Raw genomic sequence first — 18,170 nt, 5'->3', positions numbered from 1 at the left:
AAGCACAAATGAGCACATCAAATAAAAAGTGTATTTTTAGAATAAAAACAAAATATATATGTATCAAATAGCTAATAGTATACAGTCTGTAAGGTTAATTAAAAGCTTGTACTTTTCCTGTTTTTTATGCTTTTGGAAAAAGCATCTTCTAAAATAAATGATTAAATGTAACTGTAAAAAAGAAAACTTTTTTTTATTGATATTATGTAATAAATCCCAGACTTAGAATTTTTAATAACTGATATCAGATCCATAGAGTTCAATTTAGTGACCCGAGGGCCTCAGTTTCTATCAACACATGCTTGTGAAGAAACATGAAATAAATGACATGGGCCTTGAAACCTCAGTTTACATCATCACGCTTCAGAAAAATCTTTTCAAACGCATCATAAATCATTCGGTGTTCTACAGGTATGCTTGGTAATGAGGTTGTCAAATGCATTGCGACATCCATTAACACACACACACACACAGAGCGGAAGAACCAAATCATCAGGCAGACAAACAAACCCAAATATCACAGAAAGGGAGTGGCATTAATAATCTCGCTGTTTCCCAAACAAAACTCGGCCGTCTCCCTCAGCGGTTGCCATGGAGACAGTGTCTTCACATGCCTTTGAACTGCTGCATAATGGACAGGAGCTGCTCACTGCGTTTTTGGATATTGCACTGCTCCTCTTTGAGTCTCTCCTGCTCCTGGAGCACCTCCTCCTGGAATATTCAGACCGAATCGATAAACAAGAAGAAACGTCAGGTGACGTGGCACGATGAAATGTTAGACCTACGTCACTCCATGCATAGAATGGGATATTTGCGAGACTGACTTGAAGTGGATTTTTAAAGGAATAGTTCATGCAAAAAAGTAAAAAGCTAAAATGTGATGGACAGTGTGCAATTCGGACATATTATGTATCAATGTTTATTAAAGTTTGAAGTGAGTTAAAAGGATGCACTACATTTTTACTCCTGTGTATTTTATGGTGGGGGGGGGGGGGATCAATAAATTATATATATACACATTACACACACATAATATATATATATATATATATATATATGAATTAGTGCTGTCAAATCGATTAATCACAATTAATCACATCAAATTTGTTCAGATAGTATGTGTGTGTAAATGTATATACTCAATGTTTATATATGTATATATGTATATATGTACACACCCTGACACACACATATACATAATATATATATATATATATATATATATATATATATATTAGGGCTGTGCAAAAATTAATTGCGATTAATCGCATCCAAAATAAAAGTCTGTGTTTACATAATATATTTGTGTGTGCTGTATATAATTATTTTGTATATATAAATACCTATGCATGCATGTATATATTTAAGAATTATTTGCGCTTAAATTCTGTATATATATATAAATGTATAATCTATATTATATAAATATTTTATATATGAATAACACATTGTCTTAAATTTATACACGCATGTGTGTGTATTTATATATACAAAATAATTATATACAGCACACACAAATATATTATGTAAACACAGACTTTTATTTTGGATGCGATTAATCGCAATTAATTTTTGCACAGCCCTAATATATATATATACACACTGTATAAATTAGGGCTGTCAAACGATTAATCGCATACAAAATAAAGTTTGTTTACATAATATATGTGGGCGTACTGTGTGTAATTATTTGTATATATGTATATATATGAAGAGTTCAGATGCAAAAGCCTCTAAGTGCCATTTGAAATTTTCTTCTAGAATGATCATTTTTATCAAGCTTGTATATTTAAATTCAGTGAATTCACTTAAATGGCAATGATAATTACATATTAATTGTTATTTAAGTGAAATTACTGAACTTAAATATACAAGTTTGATAAAAATCATCATTGAAGAAGAAAATTTCAAATGGCATTTAGAGGCTTTTGCATCTGAACTCTTCATATATATATATATATATATATATATATATATATAAACACACACAAACATGCATGTATATTTAAGAAAAAAATATGAATTATATATAAAATATTTATATTTATATATAATATCAATTATATATAAATCTATGTACAGTATATACATGAAAATATTAAAAAAAATATTCTTAAATATATACAAGCATGTGTGTGTATTTATATATATAAAATAATTATACACAGTGCACATTATGTAAACACAAACTTTTATTTTGGATGTGATTAATCACGATTAATAGTTTGACAGCCCTACTATAAATATAATAATATTTACACACACACATATAATATATAAACAAACTTTTATGTTACATGCTATTAATCGATTTAACAGCACACAGACAGAGTGTGTGAAACACAGTAATAGTGTGTATAACACTATAGTACTAACTCAGTTAAAACAAGCTGTTTTGGTCTCTGCCTGGTAGCGGTTTGTATGAAGTAAATGTGTGTGGTTATTTTAAAGCAACACACCCTCAGTTTACACAGCTCCTTCCTCTCCTTGTCGTTCTCGTCTGCCCGCGCACGCAGCCAAGCCTCGTTCTGAGCTTTGTGTCTTTCCAGCATATCCTGCAATTCCTGTCCAATCACAACCGCAAACTTCCTTTAGCAATTGTGAAGAACAGGAACGGACAAGAAAATGAATCTAATGACGTCATCATCAGGAGTACCTGTGTCTGTCTCAGGAGGTGCTCACTTTGAGCGTCTCTCTCATTTTGTAGAGCCTCTGTTTCCCGTGCAAGTGCTTCCTTTTCTCTGTTTCAGGTGAGAACAGATTCACGTTATTAGTGATTTAGACAATTCATTTGAAATAACCAAATACGGCATAATCTCTACCTGTCTAGTTTCTGGAATTCCTCATCTAACATTGCAAAAGCTTTGTGGATCATGTTCATGGCTTCATCACGAACTGTACTGAAATCTCTATGACCGCTCACCTGGAGGAAAGTAACATGGGTTGGTTACAATATCATATATTTCCTTATATATAAAGAAATGACGTGAACCACGGCATCTGAACTAAAGCATACACTTTCCCTTATATATTTATTTGCAGTATAAAGCTAAAATCTACATGTAAACTAACATTTAAAGGGGTCATCATGACATGGATTTAGATTTTTTTTTTTTTAATATGTCCCTTGTGGTATTATAATGTTAAAGAACCGTTTAACCTTTATTCTGACCCTCTTCCATCCACATAAAACCATAATTTACAGACAAAGCATTATGAAATCATTTACTTATGTTGGTGTTTGTCAGATTCAATACATTTGCTGGTTCATCTTTCAACTAAAGTTTCTTTGTGAGCTCTCCATTAATTGTGCCTCGCTGACAAAACAATCTTCAGTCAAATGCTCCGAACTAACATATAACCCTGCGACGCCATTAAAATAAACCATCCACTTGTTTCAGATGCTGGGATCCTTCTGAAGTCTTCACAGAGACACAAATGAGCCGTTTAAACTGGACGAACCTTCTTTCCCTCTTTCATTTGTCCTGTTGTCGACAGACTCAAGTGTGTGGAGTTCATCAGAAATTACATCTGTATAGTGTATCAGTGTAGACAGCATCAGTCATTATAATGGTTTGTATTTGCATTTGACGCGACGCTCACATCCAGTCAGGGTTAGGTATCGTTTCAATTTAAGCGATTCCGATTCTGTTTATCGAATATGATTCTTTTTTCCGATTCTAGTATTTTTTGGAGAATAAATACTTGAAGAATGAATATTTCTACCTTTTATTCTTGCCAATTTTAAGCCATAACCATTAAACTGGCTAAAGTGCAAGGAGTCTCTTCAAATAAAGATTGTGTTGATTACATTAGTACTCCTGTATTTTTTTTATTGAATCATTTATTCAAGACTCAAGAGATTCATTAAAATATGGTGAATCATTCATTAATGAAACAGGTATTTATGAATGACACAATGAATTAATACGTTTTCAAATAAATATATATTTTTTTAAATAGACTAAATCATGTTATTCTTTGTAGTTATCTGATGTATGTAATCATGATCTCCATTTTAAACAAAACAAAAACGATTTTAAAACAATCGTCTGGCAAAACGATTGTGCCGCACCGCATCCAAGTTGCGACCGCGTCGTTTCTATCCACAAGTTTCCGAGGGGCGCTCCTGTAAAAAATAAAGTGGGTGAAACTTCCGGTGAGGCGGCGGAAGTAGCATTCCAATGGTATTTTGTGTGTTAGTTAGCGAAGAGGCTAGCTGTTTTTCGGAGAATTATTTTACTATTTAAAGACGCAAATCTTTATGAGAGATGTCGTTACGGAGCTCAGGGGCAACATGTGCTGCTCGCGTTTGTATGTATAACCGGACTAAACTAATTCAGTGGCTTAAACGGGATTGTTTTGAACATAAGCTGAAAATTAAATCAGAGTGATCCTGCCAGAGCCCGTCTCTGATCCTGCTAACGACTGTAGTTTCCATCACCTCCCAAAAGACGACGAATCTTCCTGTGTACATTTGTTTAAATTCTTAATGTTCTATAAACTCTCTCAGCATGTGATTGGCTGTTTTCTACTGATGTTACACCTAAACTCAGGATCAAAGCCTGTGTTGACAGAATACCAAATGTGCCAGTTAATGTATTCAAGTAGCACATTCATTTATAATTTTGAATAAACTCCAAAGCACAATGACTAAGTGTGTATTTTTTATTTTAATTGTTTGTCAGCTCACACAACTGTCTGTCACCATGCCTTGATGAGTATTGATTATTAATAATGTTGTTATAATACTCCCAATCAACTACTGCGGAGGGTAAAGGTACTGTTATTTCACCCTTTTTGAATTTCGTTGAGGTTGTGTTCCCACATCGTTAGCTAGTTTGGATCGCTATAACTTGAATGACTGTCAACTGTTGAATGAACGAGTGTCAAGCATGTCAAATCGCGCTTTGTTTACTTCCAACCGGAAGTCGCGCCCACTTTTGACGCAAGGCCTCATGGAGCGTAGGAAACTTGTGGATAGAGCGAAAAGAGTATAGAGACCTCTTATGTCAAAAGATCAAATGTCATGATCCCTTAAAATGTTGTTATGTTTTTTAAAGAAGTATGTTATGCTCACCAAGGCATCATTTATGATACAGTAAAATAGTGAAATATTACAATTGGGGAAAAAAACCCAAACTGTTTTCTATTTGAATGTTGTGATTCATTCATGTGAGCCTCATTACTGCAGTCTTCCGTGTCACATGATCCTTCAGAAATCATTCCAATATGATGATTTGCTGCTCAAGAAATATTTATTATTATCATTACTGTTGTTTTTGCTACTGAATATTTTTGCGGAGACTGTGATACATTTCTTTCATGATTCTTTGATGAATAGAAAGTTTTGTAACATTATAAATGACATTAATTGGTCACTTTTGACCAATTTAAAGCTTCATTTTGGAAAAAAAAAATTAATAATAATAAAAATCTCTAACCAACCCCGAAATTTTAAACGGTAGTGTAAACTGTCAACGACCCCAAATGCAAAGCCTTAAACATATAAATGTTATAATTGAAATGCCTGGGATGTTTGTAATGCATAAATCACCTGAATATTTTCACTCCTGTAGCTCTTCACGGTCACTGGAGACGGACTCAGCTCGTACTTCACGTTGGGAATTTTTGTCGGTGCGAAGCTGATCAAGAGGAAATGATTTGAGTAACAGGATGTTACTTTCATATGAAACTGGTAATGAAACTGGGTGTTTTAGTCACAGAAACGCACCCACCTATTACTGACACCCTGCAGTCCAAACTCAGATAAAATCTCCTTCATCACTATATAACAGTGTGCAGGAAGTAATAGATCAAGCTTAAATAAAAGTAAAACAGGTGATTGGTGTTTAGGAGTCGGTAACATTAAGTACCTGGCTGTCTCTCCGAGGGGTTTATCAATTTCATTATTTTCAAGTCATTCAATTCTTGCTCTTCATTTTTGCCCCCAAAAACATAAAGCTGCAACCAAGAAGAAAGAAACTCACTTTAAAATCAACTAAGTTACATCTAAAATACTAAAACACATTTCGCATCTGTTAAACATGTACCAGTGCTGTTTGTTTGTTGTTGTAATTTTAACTGTAAAACCTGTTAAAGTCCCCGTGAACCGGAAGTTGCAAACGATTTTTCTCCAGTGCTGTGACGTATTTCCAAGTGAAACGGAATACTGAACAGAGGGCAGGGTTTTACTCTAGCGCTCCTCCTCTCCATCTCTCGCTCATAGCAAACTAACGGTTTGAGGGGAGTGGTTAAAGGGTTAGTTCACCCAAAAATGAAAATTAAGTCATTAATTACTCACCCCCATGCTGTACCAACCCCGTAAGACCTTCGTTCATCTTCGGAACACAAATAAAGATATTTTTGATTGAATCTGTGAGCTGGATCAGTCCTATAGGATGCCTAAGGGACTGGCTCTTGACGGCCCATAAAGTCATTAAATAAAAGGTTTAAATATTCCATGTGCCTACAGCGGCTCAATTATAAGTTTATCAAGCGACGAGACTACTTTTTGTGCGAAAAAAACATAAATAACGACTTTATTCCACTATTCCATTACTTCCTTATGGACGCATGCGCGAGAACTGAGACGAGGACGTTCTCATTCGTCTACTTCTTGTTACAGGCTGCTCACCGCTTAGGAGTTTTACCGCCCCCTACCGTATAAAATGATGTGCTGATATAGCTGGAAGCGCAAAACTTTCTGTTTACAAGCAGAGGAAGATGCGCGCTGTACATACGCTTTTCAATTTGCGTATTTTCCGCACTATAAGGTGCACTTAAAAGCCTTTAATCTTCTCAAAAAACGACAGTGTTCCTTATAATCCGGAGCGCCTTATATATGGATCATCATTTTATACGGTAGGGGGCGGTAAAACTCCTAAGCGGTGAGCAGCCGGTAACAAGAAGTAGACGAATGAGAACGTCCTCGTCTCAGTTCTCGCGCATGCGCCCATAAGGAAGTAATGGAATAGTGGAATAAAGTCGTTATTTATGTTTTTTTCGCACAAAAAGTAGTCTCGTCGCTTGATAAACTTATAACTGAGCCGCTGTAGGCACATGGAATATTTAAACCTTTTCTTTAATGACTTTATGGGCCGTCAAGAGCCAGTCCCTTATGCAGTCTATGTAGGACTGATCCAGCTCTCAGATTCAATCAAAAATATCTTCATTTGTGTTCCGAAGATGAACGAAGGTCTTACGGGGTTGGTAAAGCATGGGGGTGAGTAATTAATGACTTTATTTTCATTTTTGGGTGAACTAACCCTTTAAGCGTTTCCCCACCCAAACTGTGAAACCTACGTCATCAGAAAAAGAAACCGTTCCAGACCGGAAGTAACTTTTCAGATTTTGATTAAAGATTACCAAGGTAAATCATGTTTTTAATATATTTTTACTTGCATGGATTAATTGTTCACCACAAGACTAGTATTGTGCGCTAACAAAGTAAATAGGTACAATTTTGATTTCACGGGGACTTTAATTGGTTAGCAAGTAAAAAAAAACAAAAAAATAACATAACATCCTGTGTAATTATACAGTAAAAAACTGTTAAATTGAACAATATTTAGTAAAAACAACAAATCTTATTATTTACAGTAAAAAGCACATACTGTAAGAAAATTAACACTTTACAATAACGTTTCATTTATTAACATTAGTTAGGAATAAAAAAAATACTGTACTTCAGAAGCATTTATTCATTTGAGTTATTATCATTGTTAGTTTAACTAATGTTAACAAATGCTTGCACTGTAAAAAAATATTGTTGGTTTAACTTAAAAAAGGGAGTAACCTGGTTGCCTTAAAATTTTAAGTTCATTGAAATGGAAAAAGTGAGTTAATACAATGAAGGAGAATGAATTAATCATCAGAAACTCAAAATTATATGTTATCTGAACTAAATAAATTGTTCAAGTTGATTTGACAAAAGAAAAAATGTTGAATGTGATTACTAATCATGAAAAGATTTTTTTTACAGTGGTAAAGTGTAAATTACTAAAACCAACTAAACTTAAACTGAAAAATTAAACATAAAAGATATTTCAAAATATCAATAAATACTATAATGGTAATAAACATATGAAAGTAACACTGACATGTCATATCAAACATTTGGACACATCTATTCATCCTTCATTCTGACTACTTTTTACATTTTGTAACTTTTACTGTCTACATTCCAGCTCTGCTTATTCTGGACATTCATCAAGCAACTTCATGAGGTGCATCATGAGATGCTTTTTGAAGAAGGAACGATATGCATTAAGCATTTCATGCAGCTTTTCCTTCAACTCATTCATTAAAAAAAGAAAAAAAAAAGAAATGGAAATCAGTTAAGCAGAAGACTTCAGATTAATTGTTTCTGTGATCCTGAGAAACAGAGTGAGTCGAGTGTTCCCAGGCTTTTGAATGGCAGTGTATGTAAAACAGACTCACATACATGACTGTGGACGATGAAAGCCGCGTGTCCATGACGTCTGGCGGGAGGGATGCCCACATACAGCGGGACCTTCCACTTCATCTTTGCTGGTGGTGAAACAGGAAGAGTGTTAGTGTCTGTTCATTCACTGAGTTTCTCAGTTTGGCTTCTCATCTTACCGATGCTTAATTTGTGAATTTCATTGCTGGATGATACCGCTCCGTCTGGATTAGTGATTGTTCCCCCAAATAAGTAAATATCCTGAATCAAAATAATAATAGTGTATTATATGAAAAGTGGGACATAAAAAAAGTTCAAACACCATTTTTACTTTTGCTCATACTTTAGTTTTGTCCGAAATCTTTAAAGACTTTTCGTCCTGCATTTCTGAGTTTTTTCATTTCAAAAGATTGGGGGTGTAAGATGTTTTTAAAAAAGAAGTCTCTTTTGCTCACCAAGGTAAAGTAAAATTGTAAAATTGTGAAATATTATTACAATTTAAAATAACTATTTTCCATTGATATATATTTAAAAAATATAATTTATTCCTGTGATCAAAGCTGGATTTTCAGCATCATTACTCCAGTCCTCAGTGTCACATGATCCTTCAGAAATCATTCTAATGTGCCACAATTCTTTTTTAAAAAGTCTTTGCAGTCACTTTAGAAATTTTTTTTTCTATTTTTTTAAAATCATACTGAAACCAAACCTTTGAACAGTAGCGTATAAACCCAGTCATGTACTCTAGTGTACCTTGTCATGATGTGATGTAAAGGTTTGACCGGCACAAACAACAGGAGACTCTCCTTTTACCTGACACTGTTCCCACACCAGAGTCTCTATGGGGGAAAAGACATAGTTCATTACAGTCAGACGAATTAGTCCTTCAATTACAACTGCAATCTTTCGGTGCAAAGCTATACCCCAGTATTCCTGTTGTTGTAAGGTTGTAAACTTTTTTGTACCTGTAATTGTATTATTTTTTGTACCTGTAAATCTCTTATTTTTATTCCTTTTTTTATTTTTATTTATTTATTTTTATTTTTATTTTTTTTATTTTTTTTTTAAATATTATATATTATTAAAATATTATAATATATATTATTAAATATTAAAATAAAAATATATTTTATCCTTTTTTTTTACCTGTCCAGCGCTTTGATCAACTCATGGTTGTTGTAAAGCGCTATGTAAATAAAAAAATTATTTATTGATTGATTGATTGATTGATTGATTGTAGATTTTTGATTTGAGTCAGAGAGAGTTATCCTCACATTTTTGAAACAAACACAGACCATATACTTTAGACAATAAATATAATAATAAAATAAATAAATAACATTTCTGTGTCATCTGTGCATTTTGTTCCTCTGAATGACAGCTGCTGGCACAAACCTTTTTTTATCTCGCATTGTTCTGCACTTTTAGACGATAAACCTCGCAGAAATGCACTGTGCAAAGGGTGGGAATCATCATTTAAAATGTATCCGCTGTACCTGTATTCAATGCATACATGTCTTTGAGTTGAGACCCATCCTCTGAACATCCACCAAACAAGAAGATCTGCTCTCCGACCACAGCAAGTGAGTGATTATATCTGCAGAACAAAAGAGAAAGAACAAGATCAGATGAAAAGACAGCAGATGCTGGCCTTGAGTCTCTGGAATAGGAAAACCACAAAATGAATTCAGCTGTTAAAACGGTAGTTTGAAACAGATGGCCCAGGATTACGGCTTCATTTTCAACAATCATTCAGTCAGCTAAAGTTACAATATATGTACTGTTTTATATGTTTTTTTTTGCTCACAGTTGTAAAGTTAAATCTCATATTCAGTCAGATCACTATTTACCTTTCTGAAGGTAGAGTTCCTGTAGTTTTAATAGGCATCCAATTCAATGACACTAAAAGAAGTAAAGTATAAACATACAGTTAGTTACTAACAGGACACTTCATCCAAATATTAAAAAAAAAAAATGTTTCTCTCAAATATTTCTTGACTTTCATTATGCTTTTGGGGTTTTGGAACAACATAAGAGTGAGTAAATAGGGCTCTGTTCTGTGATGCGCGTTCGTGACTCTCCTGTTCGAACTCGTTCGTCAAAATAAACAAACATTTTTTTTGGAGTTTGAACCAAATGACTCGAAAAAAAGATTTGTTCACTTTGATGAACGAGTTCGAACAGGAGAGTCACGAACGCGCATCACAGAACAGAGCAAGGCGACCATTTGTGCTTATAAAACTAAAAAAATTATTTATTTTATTTGTTTATTTATTTTTGAAATGACCGATCGTTTTTCTCTTGATAAGACCCTTATTCATCGTCTGGTGTCGTTTAAAGCCCTTTGAAGCTGCACTGAAACTGTCTTTTGGACCTTGAACCGTTTGGACCCCATTGAAGTCCATTATATGGAGAAAAACCCTGGAATGTTTTCATCAAAAACCTTAATTTCTTTTCGACTGAAGAAAGAAAGACATGGATATCTTGGATGACATGGGGGTGAGTAAATTATCAGCAAGAGTTTTTGTTTAAAGTGAACTACTCCTTTAACTATAGTTAAAAAGCTATTAACTATGACTATGACCTCTGACTATAACTATGACTTTTGCCTCAATAATCTCCTATTTTAATGTTTATAGTTAGTATGGTAGTTGTTACGTTTAGGTATTGCGTGGATTAGGGCATTAATATGTGCTTTATGTGTTTTAATATTAGTAATGTGCATACTAATAACCAACTAGTTCATAGTGAGAACTGGACCCTGAACTAAAGTGTTACCAAACTCAGTTATTTCATAATAGCTGGAGATTCCCAACCTTTAACCACTTGTATAAACATAACCAACCACAAAACCATATGAAATAATCTCCATGATTTAAAATGATAAGAATGTGTGATGTGATTTTAATTCATTATTTAAAAATGTAATTTTCAATATTACGAAACATCAGTCAATCAAGCATATTTGTACTTATAAAACATGACATCATGTGAACATTTTCATAATAAACAGAAGAATTAATATCATTTAACGGCTGCATGAGACATAATAGGTATCACTATATGTCATCAAAATGTGTATATGAATATTAAAAACACGTTTAATGTCTTACAATTCTAACATTTAACAAAGATAATTTGTTTCTGTTGTCTTTCATCTCAACCCACAAAAAAACGTGACAACTTTACATTGCTGAACACGTTTAAAGTCGTCATGAAATCAGAATTGGCCCTATTTACTCTGCAAGCGCTCATTGCAAGTCTTGTGGTGAACGATTAATCTCTGCAAGTTAATACAACAAAAAAGTTAGTTTGTCGTGGTAATCTTCGTTCCTTCGTCAGTTTGACGCCTTTGGTTTTGATATCCTTAACCACTTCCCTCCAACTGTCAGACTGCAATGAGCGAGAGATGGAGAGGAGGTGCGCTAAAATAAAACCCAGCCCTCAATATTGTTTCACTTGGGAATATTTCACAACACTAAAGTAAACTCGGTTGCAACTTCTGGTCCACAGAGACTTTAATAATGCCGTCCAGTGTCTGAGATGGACAGGGATTGGTGAAGTCCTCACTGACCTGTGTTGAACATCATGAGATCTCCGGTCGGGACTCCACCCGAAATCCCTCCGTACACATAGATATTCTCTCCCAGAGCTGCTGCGCTGTGTCTCAGTGTCCGCAGAGACACGCCGGCAGTGAGCAGCTTCTCCCACGTCAACGTCACTGAGAATGACCAGACAAAACCTTACTCAACTTAACTAAACAACAAAAGCTATTCATTTTTATCTAAAGTAGTCATGTGCATTGACACTCACAGTAGTATGCACAATAAATGGTCTACACTGTGAAAAAAATAAATTTTCAAGATTTGTTATCATAACATTTTTTCTTTTGTTAAATCAACTTAAATAATTTATTTAGTTGAGATAACTTATTATGTTGAGTTTCTGATTAAATTAATCTCCTTCATTGTATCAACTCACTTTTTCCAGTTCAATCAACTTAAAATTTTAAGGCAACCAGGTTACTTACTTTTTTAAGTTAAACCAACAATATTTTTTTACAGTGTAGTGTCTTACCAATGTCAAAGCAATAGACGCCTGGGAGACACTCTTTAGCGTCAGGATGTGAGGAGCCTCCAAACAAATAGAGTTTTCCTTTCACAACACTATGGGAAAATGGAAAGCATGTTTTGATTGTCACTTTTATCATCAAAATTAAGTGTGTAAATACTGTATATATATATATATATATATATATATATATATATGCACCTCTTGATGGAAATAAATGTTGTGATGTTAGTTACATCAATGCTATCATCATATTCATGCTCCTCACAACCATTTCATTGCTTTACATTTGAAGTTAGGAAAAGGTTAATTTCCCAGTTGATATTGCCCATTATTGACTCTGATGATTGTCTTTCGAAAATCATATTTCATATGTTACAAGAACAGCCTTTTTCCACCTTAGAAACATTGCTAAGCTACGTAACATGCTATCTATTTCTGATGCAGAAAAATTAGTTCACGCATTCATGACCTCGAGACTAGATTACTGTAATGCTTTATTAGCCGGTTGTCCTGCATCCTCAATAAACAAGCTACAGTTAGTACAAAATGCAGCTGCTAGAGTTCTTACTAGGTCAAGAAAATATGATCATATAACACCGATTTTATCATCTCTACACTGGTTACCTATTAAGTTCCGTATCAATTACAAAATACTACTACTGACCTATAAAGCCCTAAATGGTTTAGCTCCTGGACCTTCTATCCTCCTACAATCCATCGCATTCTTTAAGATCACTAAATTCAAGGCTTCTGGTCATTCCTAGGATATCGAAGTCCAGTAAAGGAGGGAGGGCGTTCTCGCATTTAGCTCCAAAACTCTGGAATAGCCTTCCCGATACGGTCCGAGCCTCTGACTCGTTGACACAGTTTAAAACTAGATTAAAGACGCTTCTCTTTAGTCAAGCATTCACATAATGCTTACCTTTTATTCCTCTGTTATGCCATACGGAACCGTTTGCCACTGAAACGCAATACCGTGACAGTGGGGCTCGACAGCCTTAGTCAAACGGGTCTGCGCGTATGGTTGGGTTGCGGAGAGTTCAGGTTGCGGAGAGTTTGTGAGATAGTGGTTTTCTAACACCGACTCCCGTATAATGGAAATCATTATGAACATCAGCTATGCTAATTATTTCCCATCTGCCTTTCTGCTGTTATCTCGGGACACCTGTCCCGAGAAAAATGGCGTTCGTCAGGTCCAATTTTGTATCCAGCCTCTCACGGGGATTTCGGATGCCCCAACGCCTGTGAAGAGACGACTCAACGCCTGCGATATGTTATGGCGCCGTTTTATACATAAACAATATTTATATTTATATATAAACAATATGAAAGTAAGCCAGAGGAGAACTGGCCCCCGACTGAGCCTGGGTTCTCCCAAGGTTTTTTCTCCATCCAATCTGATCGAGTTTTGATTCCTTGCCACTGTCACCTTGCTTTGAGCTTGCTCAGTTGGGGTTATTTAGTGTTTAGCAATATTATTGATCTGTGTTGTACTACTTTCATGTTATCACTGTGAAGCTGCTTTGATACAATCTGTATTGTGAAAAGCGCTATATAAATAAATGTGACCTGACCTGACCTGATGATATTATTTACATGAACACTAAGCTGCTCTTAAGCCACTCAATGTTGTTTTTAACTCTGTAGATTTGTCCTTTTAAAACACACCATTGTGTAATAATGTATGCATCACTGAATTGGCTTCAGCTGAAATCAAGAAGAGACTTTCATTGGTTTCTTTATATTTTTAAATGTGCCTATTACGAATGTCCTCCATATCTGAGAGAACTCTTGGTTCCACGTAGTTCTTTGTATCCTTTTCGAGATATGCAATCTCTTGTCTTTACAGTACCAGGAATCAGCCACTGGTAAAAAAAAAAATCTTTTCACTATAAAGCTACTAGTGATTGGAACAATCTTCCTCTTTTCTTGAGGTCCATCTTATCTAAAGGGATACTCCACTTCTTTTTTTGGAAATAGGCTCATTTTACCGCTCCCCCAGAGTTAAACGTTTGAGTTTTACCGTTTTCAAATCCATTCAGCCGATTTTATGATATTTAGAAGAATATCAGACAGTAACCAGACAGTTTCTGGTCCCATTGACTTCCATAGTAGGAAAGAAATATACTATGGAAGTCAATGAGACCAGAAACTGTCTGGTTACTGATATTCTTCAAAATATATATATATATATATATATATATATATGGCTGAATACATTCGAAAATAGTAAAACCAAACTATTTAACTCTGAGGGAGTGGTAAAATGAGCCTATTTCCAAAAAAGTGGAGTATCCCTATTCCAATATCTAACCACTATGTGCGTACTACTGATCTTGGACTGAATAGTATTGCTTGCAATTGTCATTTGTTTAGTGGAATCGTCTAATTGATTTATCTCCTGTTGATTCAACCTTGGTCCTTCTTATGTATTACCTTTTTGTTTACTGAATTTCCTGTACTATGGTTTCAATTGTATAATGGTGTCAGAGCTATGATGTGTATTAGGTTTATGGTAATGGTGTGAGCTGCTTAGTAGCTCAATGAGTGTGTGTTTTTGTTGTTTTATGTTATTGGACCCTCTTGAAAATGAGATGTTGCATCTCAAGGGGCTATCCATTAATAAATTGTAGGGCTGTCAAATGGTTAATCGCGATTAATCGCCTCCAAAATAAAAGTTTGTGTTTACATAATATATGTGGGTGCACTGTGTATAATTATTTTGTGTGTATATATATATATATATATAAATACACACACATGCATGTTTATTTAAGAAAAAAATATTATTTATATCTAAAATATTTATATATAATATAAATTATACATAAATCTATATACAGTATATACATGAAAATATTTCTTAAATATACAGTATACAAGCGTGTGTATTTATTTATACAAAATAATTATACACAGTGCACCCACATATATTATGTAAACACAAACTTTTATTTTGGATGCGATTAATCGCGATTAATCGTTTGACAGCCCTAATAAATTGAAATATATTTTTGGTCAAGATCTTGTGTTGACAATGCAAGAGTCCAGCACTCTGTAAAGTCTCCTCCAGCACATCCCAAAAACTCTCAATGAGTTTAAGCTCTGGACTCAGAGGAGATTCTTCATGCTTCATGTTTGAGCCTGGTGAATCTTCATTGTCATCCTGGAATATGGCCATGATGTGGCTTCATACATGGTTGTTTAAGAAATGCAAAGCTACACTCCATCAATGAGTGTTAAAAGATCTGCTGTCAAACATAACCAAGTGTCACTCAGTGTCTCAATTCACTCACTCGTTTTCATTGACTCCTTCAAGTGAACTATATTAGTGAAGTAATGTAGGGAATGGTGAATGAGGGTGTTGGGGAAGATTACAAACACAACCACAGTTTTTTAGCAGTCATGTGTCTCCTCCTACTAACGCCAAGTTACGTTCAAAATCGTAAAAATACGATCGCTTCTGTAGTCATCAGTGTTTATATCCGAATTATAAACCTTTATCCAAGTACTTCTGTGATCATTTGAATTATCGCAACACAGAAATAATGACACCGTATAGTTGAAAAGACATTCAAATCTGAATGTTCACTGTTATTGAACTAGACACAAGATTAGAAATAAGATCGTGTGAGAGTTTAAATCAAGATCACAAACTTTTAACAATTAATGGTTATAACATAGTTTGTTACTACAATATATGCATTTAATATAGTATAGTCAGATAGTAATTTGATAAGTCAGATCTCTAGTTATAATATTTCACAATATTACTGTATTTTTGATCCAGTGAATGCAGCCGTGGTGAGCAGAAGAGACATCTTTCAAAAAACATGAAAAAACCTATAGTGTAATATCATTACCATAGAGTGTGTCCTTCTCTTACTGTGGGAACGTCACCTTTCTGGGGCATCAGCTCCCATGTTACTCCATTAGATGAAACTAAAACAGGAGAGAAAGTTAAAAGAATTAAACAAATGAACAAAACCATTCATGCAAAATATTTGACCAAAAGTAGCCTACCTGTAATCATGTAAAAGTCATTAAGATATATCGGAGGATCACCCTAAGGACAGAAAAACAGTTCTTATTGTTGCAAACGGGTCAAATTTTTAATGAACACTGAAATAAGTGCAGTTTTCAGCAGTTTATTAGATTCACACACCTCAGTGATCGCGCTCGATGCTCCTCCAAACAAGAACGCAATATTTCCTGCGACAGTCATCGCATGGCCATATCTGTAAACAAGTGTAATGCGTATGTGTGAGTCTTACACTTAGCAATCTTCATTCAGTCTGTGTAGAGGCATCACAAATGACAGAGACACATAATGTAAGCAGAACTTACTTACCTTGGGCTTGGTGGGACCCCTACAATTTCTTTGTCAACCCAATGTCCACTTGCTAAAGCCATTTTAGCATTGGTTAAGTTATTTTCTGACACCTAATTGTGAAAACCAATAGGGAATGTATCATGTGCAAAATGTTTTACTGTCCCATTGGGAAACATTGACACACAGGCAAACTCTCTCTAGCAGCTGGTAAGAGGAGGATACCGGTTGCTTAGTGACACAAATAAACAAACTTTACCAGCTCCTCGTCATGATAACTGATCTGGTGCCGCAGATGCCCGAGGGAGCCATTTAACTTAATTGAGGCAAACCATGAACAGGATTAAGCCTTAAGACGGAATTGCTTCAGTCGAAAGTATTAATATCACATATATTAACTTAAATAGCTTGTATTCCAGTTATCAATTAAAAAAAATTATAAATACAAAATAACTTTTACAAATATTTTCATTTATAAAATAGTATTTTGGTAATGCTTCCTTTTACAGTACTTACAGTGTACTTACCTTGAAATTACTGGCTAATATGGGTAGGTTTAGGGGTATAGGTTCAGGGTACTAGTTATTACCCAGTAATTGTAGTTACTAAAATAAGTACATAGTATTTACATGGGTAACTGGACTGTAAAAGGAGGTGTTACCAATATCTTTTTATAGTTTTATATTTTATAATATTAAATATTATTGTGTTTAAATGCAATATTCAGCTTAGCTTTCTGTATTTTGCTTCCTGCTTTTCTTATTTAATGTATTATTGTACTATTTCAGGTTAGTTAAAATTTAAAAATGCACATAAATAAACATTTCACTATGCACAATCTAAGTGTATAAGTAGGGCCAAACAATTTAATAAATGTTGACATATTTATATAAGACATATATTTAAAAAGATAAAAATAAATGTAAATAGTGGCTAGGTGAATGGATGGATGGAAATGACAGATGGATAGAGATAGATAGATAGTACAGAGATGGATGTAAGTATAGATGTATGCATAGATGTATGTATGTATAGGTAGATATATAGATGGTATTGATGGGTGTTTAAATAAATAGATAGATAGAGATAGATAGATAGATGAGGCCATAGTAATCAGTAATGATAGTGAAGAGTCATCCTCCACTGTGAGCCTTGGTAACATCCTCTGATAAGGTAATAAAGCGTGACGCAGCCCTGTCACTCGCCCAGTGAGAAACTGGTCCCTCACCCTGAGTCCAGATCAGCTGAGGGCAGCATCCGTCAGTGCACAGGAACCCAGAGCATCACATGATGCTGGTCCAGGAACAGCTGCGCATGCGCTATTTCACCCTCTCACCGCGC

The 18,170-nt window shown here is 34.6% G+C and overlaps 1 protein-coding gene and 2 long non-coding RNA genes across 3 annotated transcripts in view; 2 read left to right on the top strand and 1 right to left on the bottom strand.

The window, feature by feature from the left end:
• Positions 1-18,170, top strand: part of LOC148969471 (uncharacterized) — a 364,565-nt gene that overhangs the window by 92,624 nt on the left and 253,771 nt on the right. The gene's annotated exons all lie outside the window — the stretch shown is intronic.
• LOC120479101 (uncharacterized) lies at positions 169-17,685 on the bottom strand. Its single transcript, XM_039671381.2, has 18 exons — positions 16,851-17,685; positions 16,665-16,737; positions 16,523-16,565; positions 16,363-16,441; positions 12,503-12,591; positions 12,000-12,146; positions 10,276-10,327; positions 9,922-10,022; positions 9,179-9,264; positions 8,605-8,686; positions 8,447-8,532; positions 5,877-5,964; positions 5,739-5,787; positions 5,558-5,645; positions 2,823-2,923; positions 2,657-2,741; positions 2,460-2,564; positions 169-711 (listed from the first exon to the last, which is right to left on the bottom strand). Exons 1-18 carry the CDS (start codon positions 16,910-16,912, stop codon positions 607-609), a joined length of 1,521 nt encoding a protein of 506 aa, XP_039527315.2. The 5' UTR covers positions 16,913-17,685; the 3' UTR covers positions 169-606.
• LOC120479104 (uncharacterized) lies at positions 2,669-8,616 on the top strand. Its single transcript, XR_016149519.1, has 3 exons — positions 2,669-2,750; positions 5,580-5,698; positions 8,190-8,616. It is a non-coding gene; the product is annotated as an uncharacterized LOC120479104 (long non-coding RNA).

This window comes from Pimephales promelas, chromosome 23 (assembly GCF_988280905.1).
Source record: "Pimephales promelas chromosome 23, fPimPro1.hap1.1, whole genome shotgun sequence".
NCBI classification, from domain to species: domain Eukaryota; kingdom Metazoa; phylum Chordata; class Actinopteri; order Cypriniformes; family Leuciscidae; genus Pimephales; species Pimephales promelas.
This window is presented reverse-complemented; position numbering and strand designations above follow the sequence as displayed.

Coding starts and splice junctions, on each gene's coding strand:
- LOC120479101 (XM_039671381.2), bottom strand. CDS start 16,912: ATGGCTTTAGCAAGTGGACATTGGGTTGACAAAGAAATTGTAGGGGTC. Junction 12,592..16,362: donor AGAGAAGGACACACTCTATG/GTAATGATATTA, acceptor ATTTTCCCATAG/TGTTGTGAAAGGAAAACTCT. Junction 12,147..12,502: donor CGTCTATTGCTTTGACATTG/GTAAGACACTAC, acceptor GGTCATTCTCAG/TGACGTTGACGTGGGAGAAG.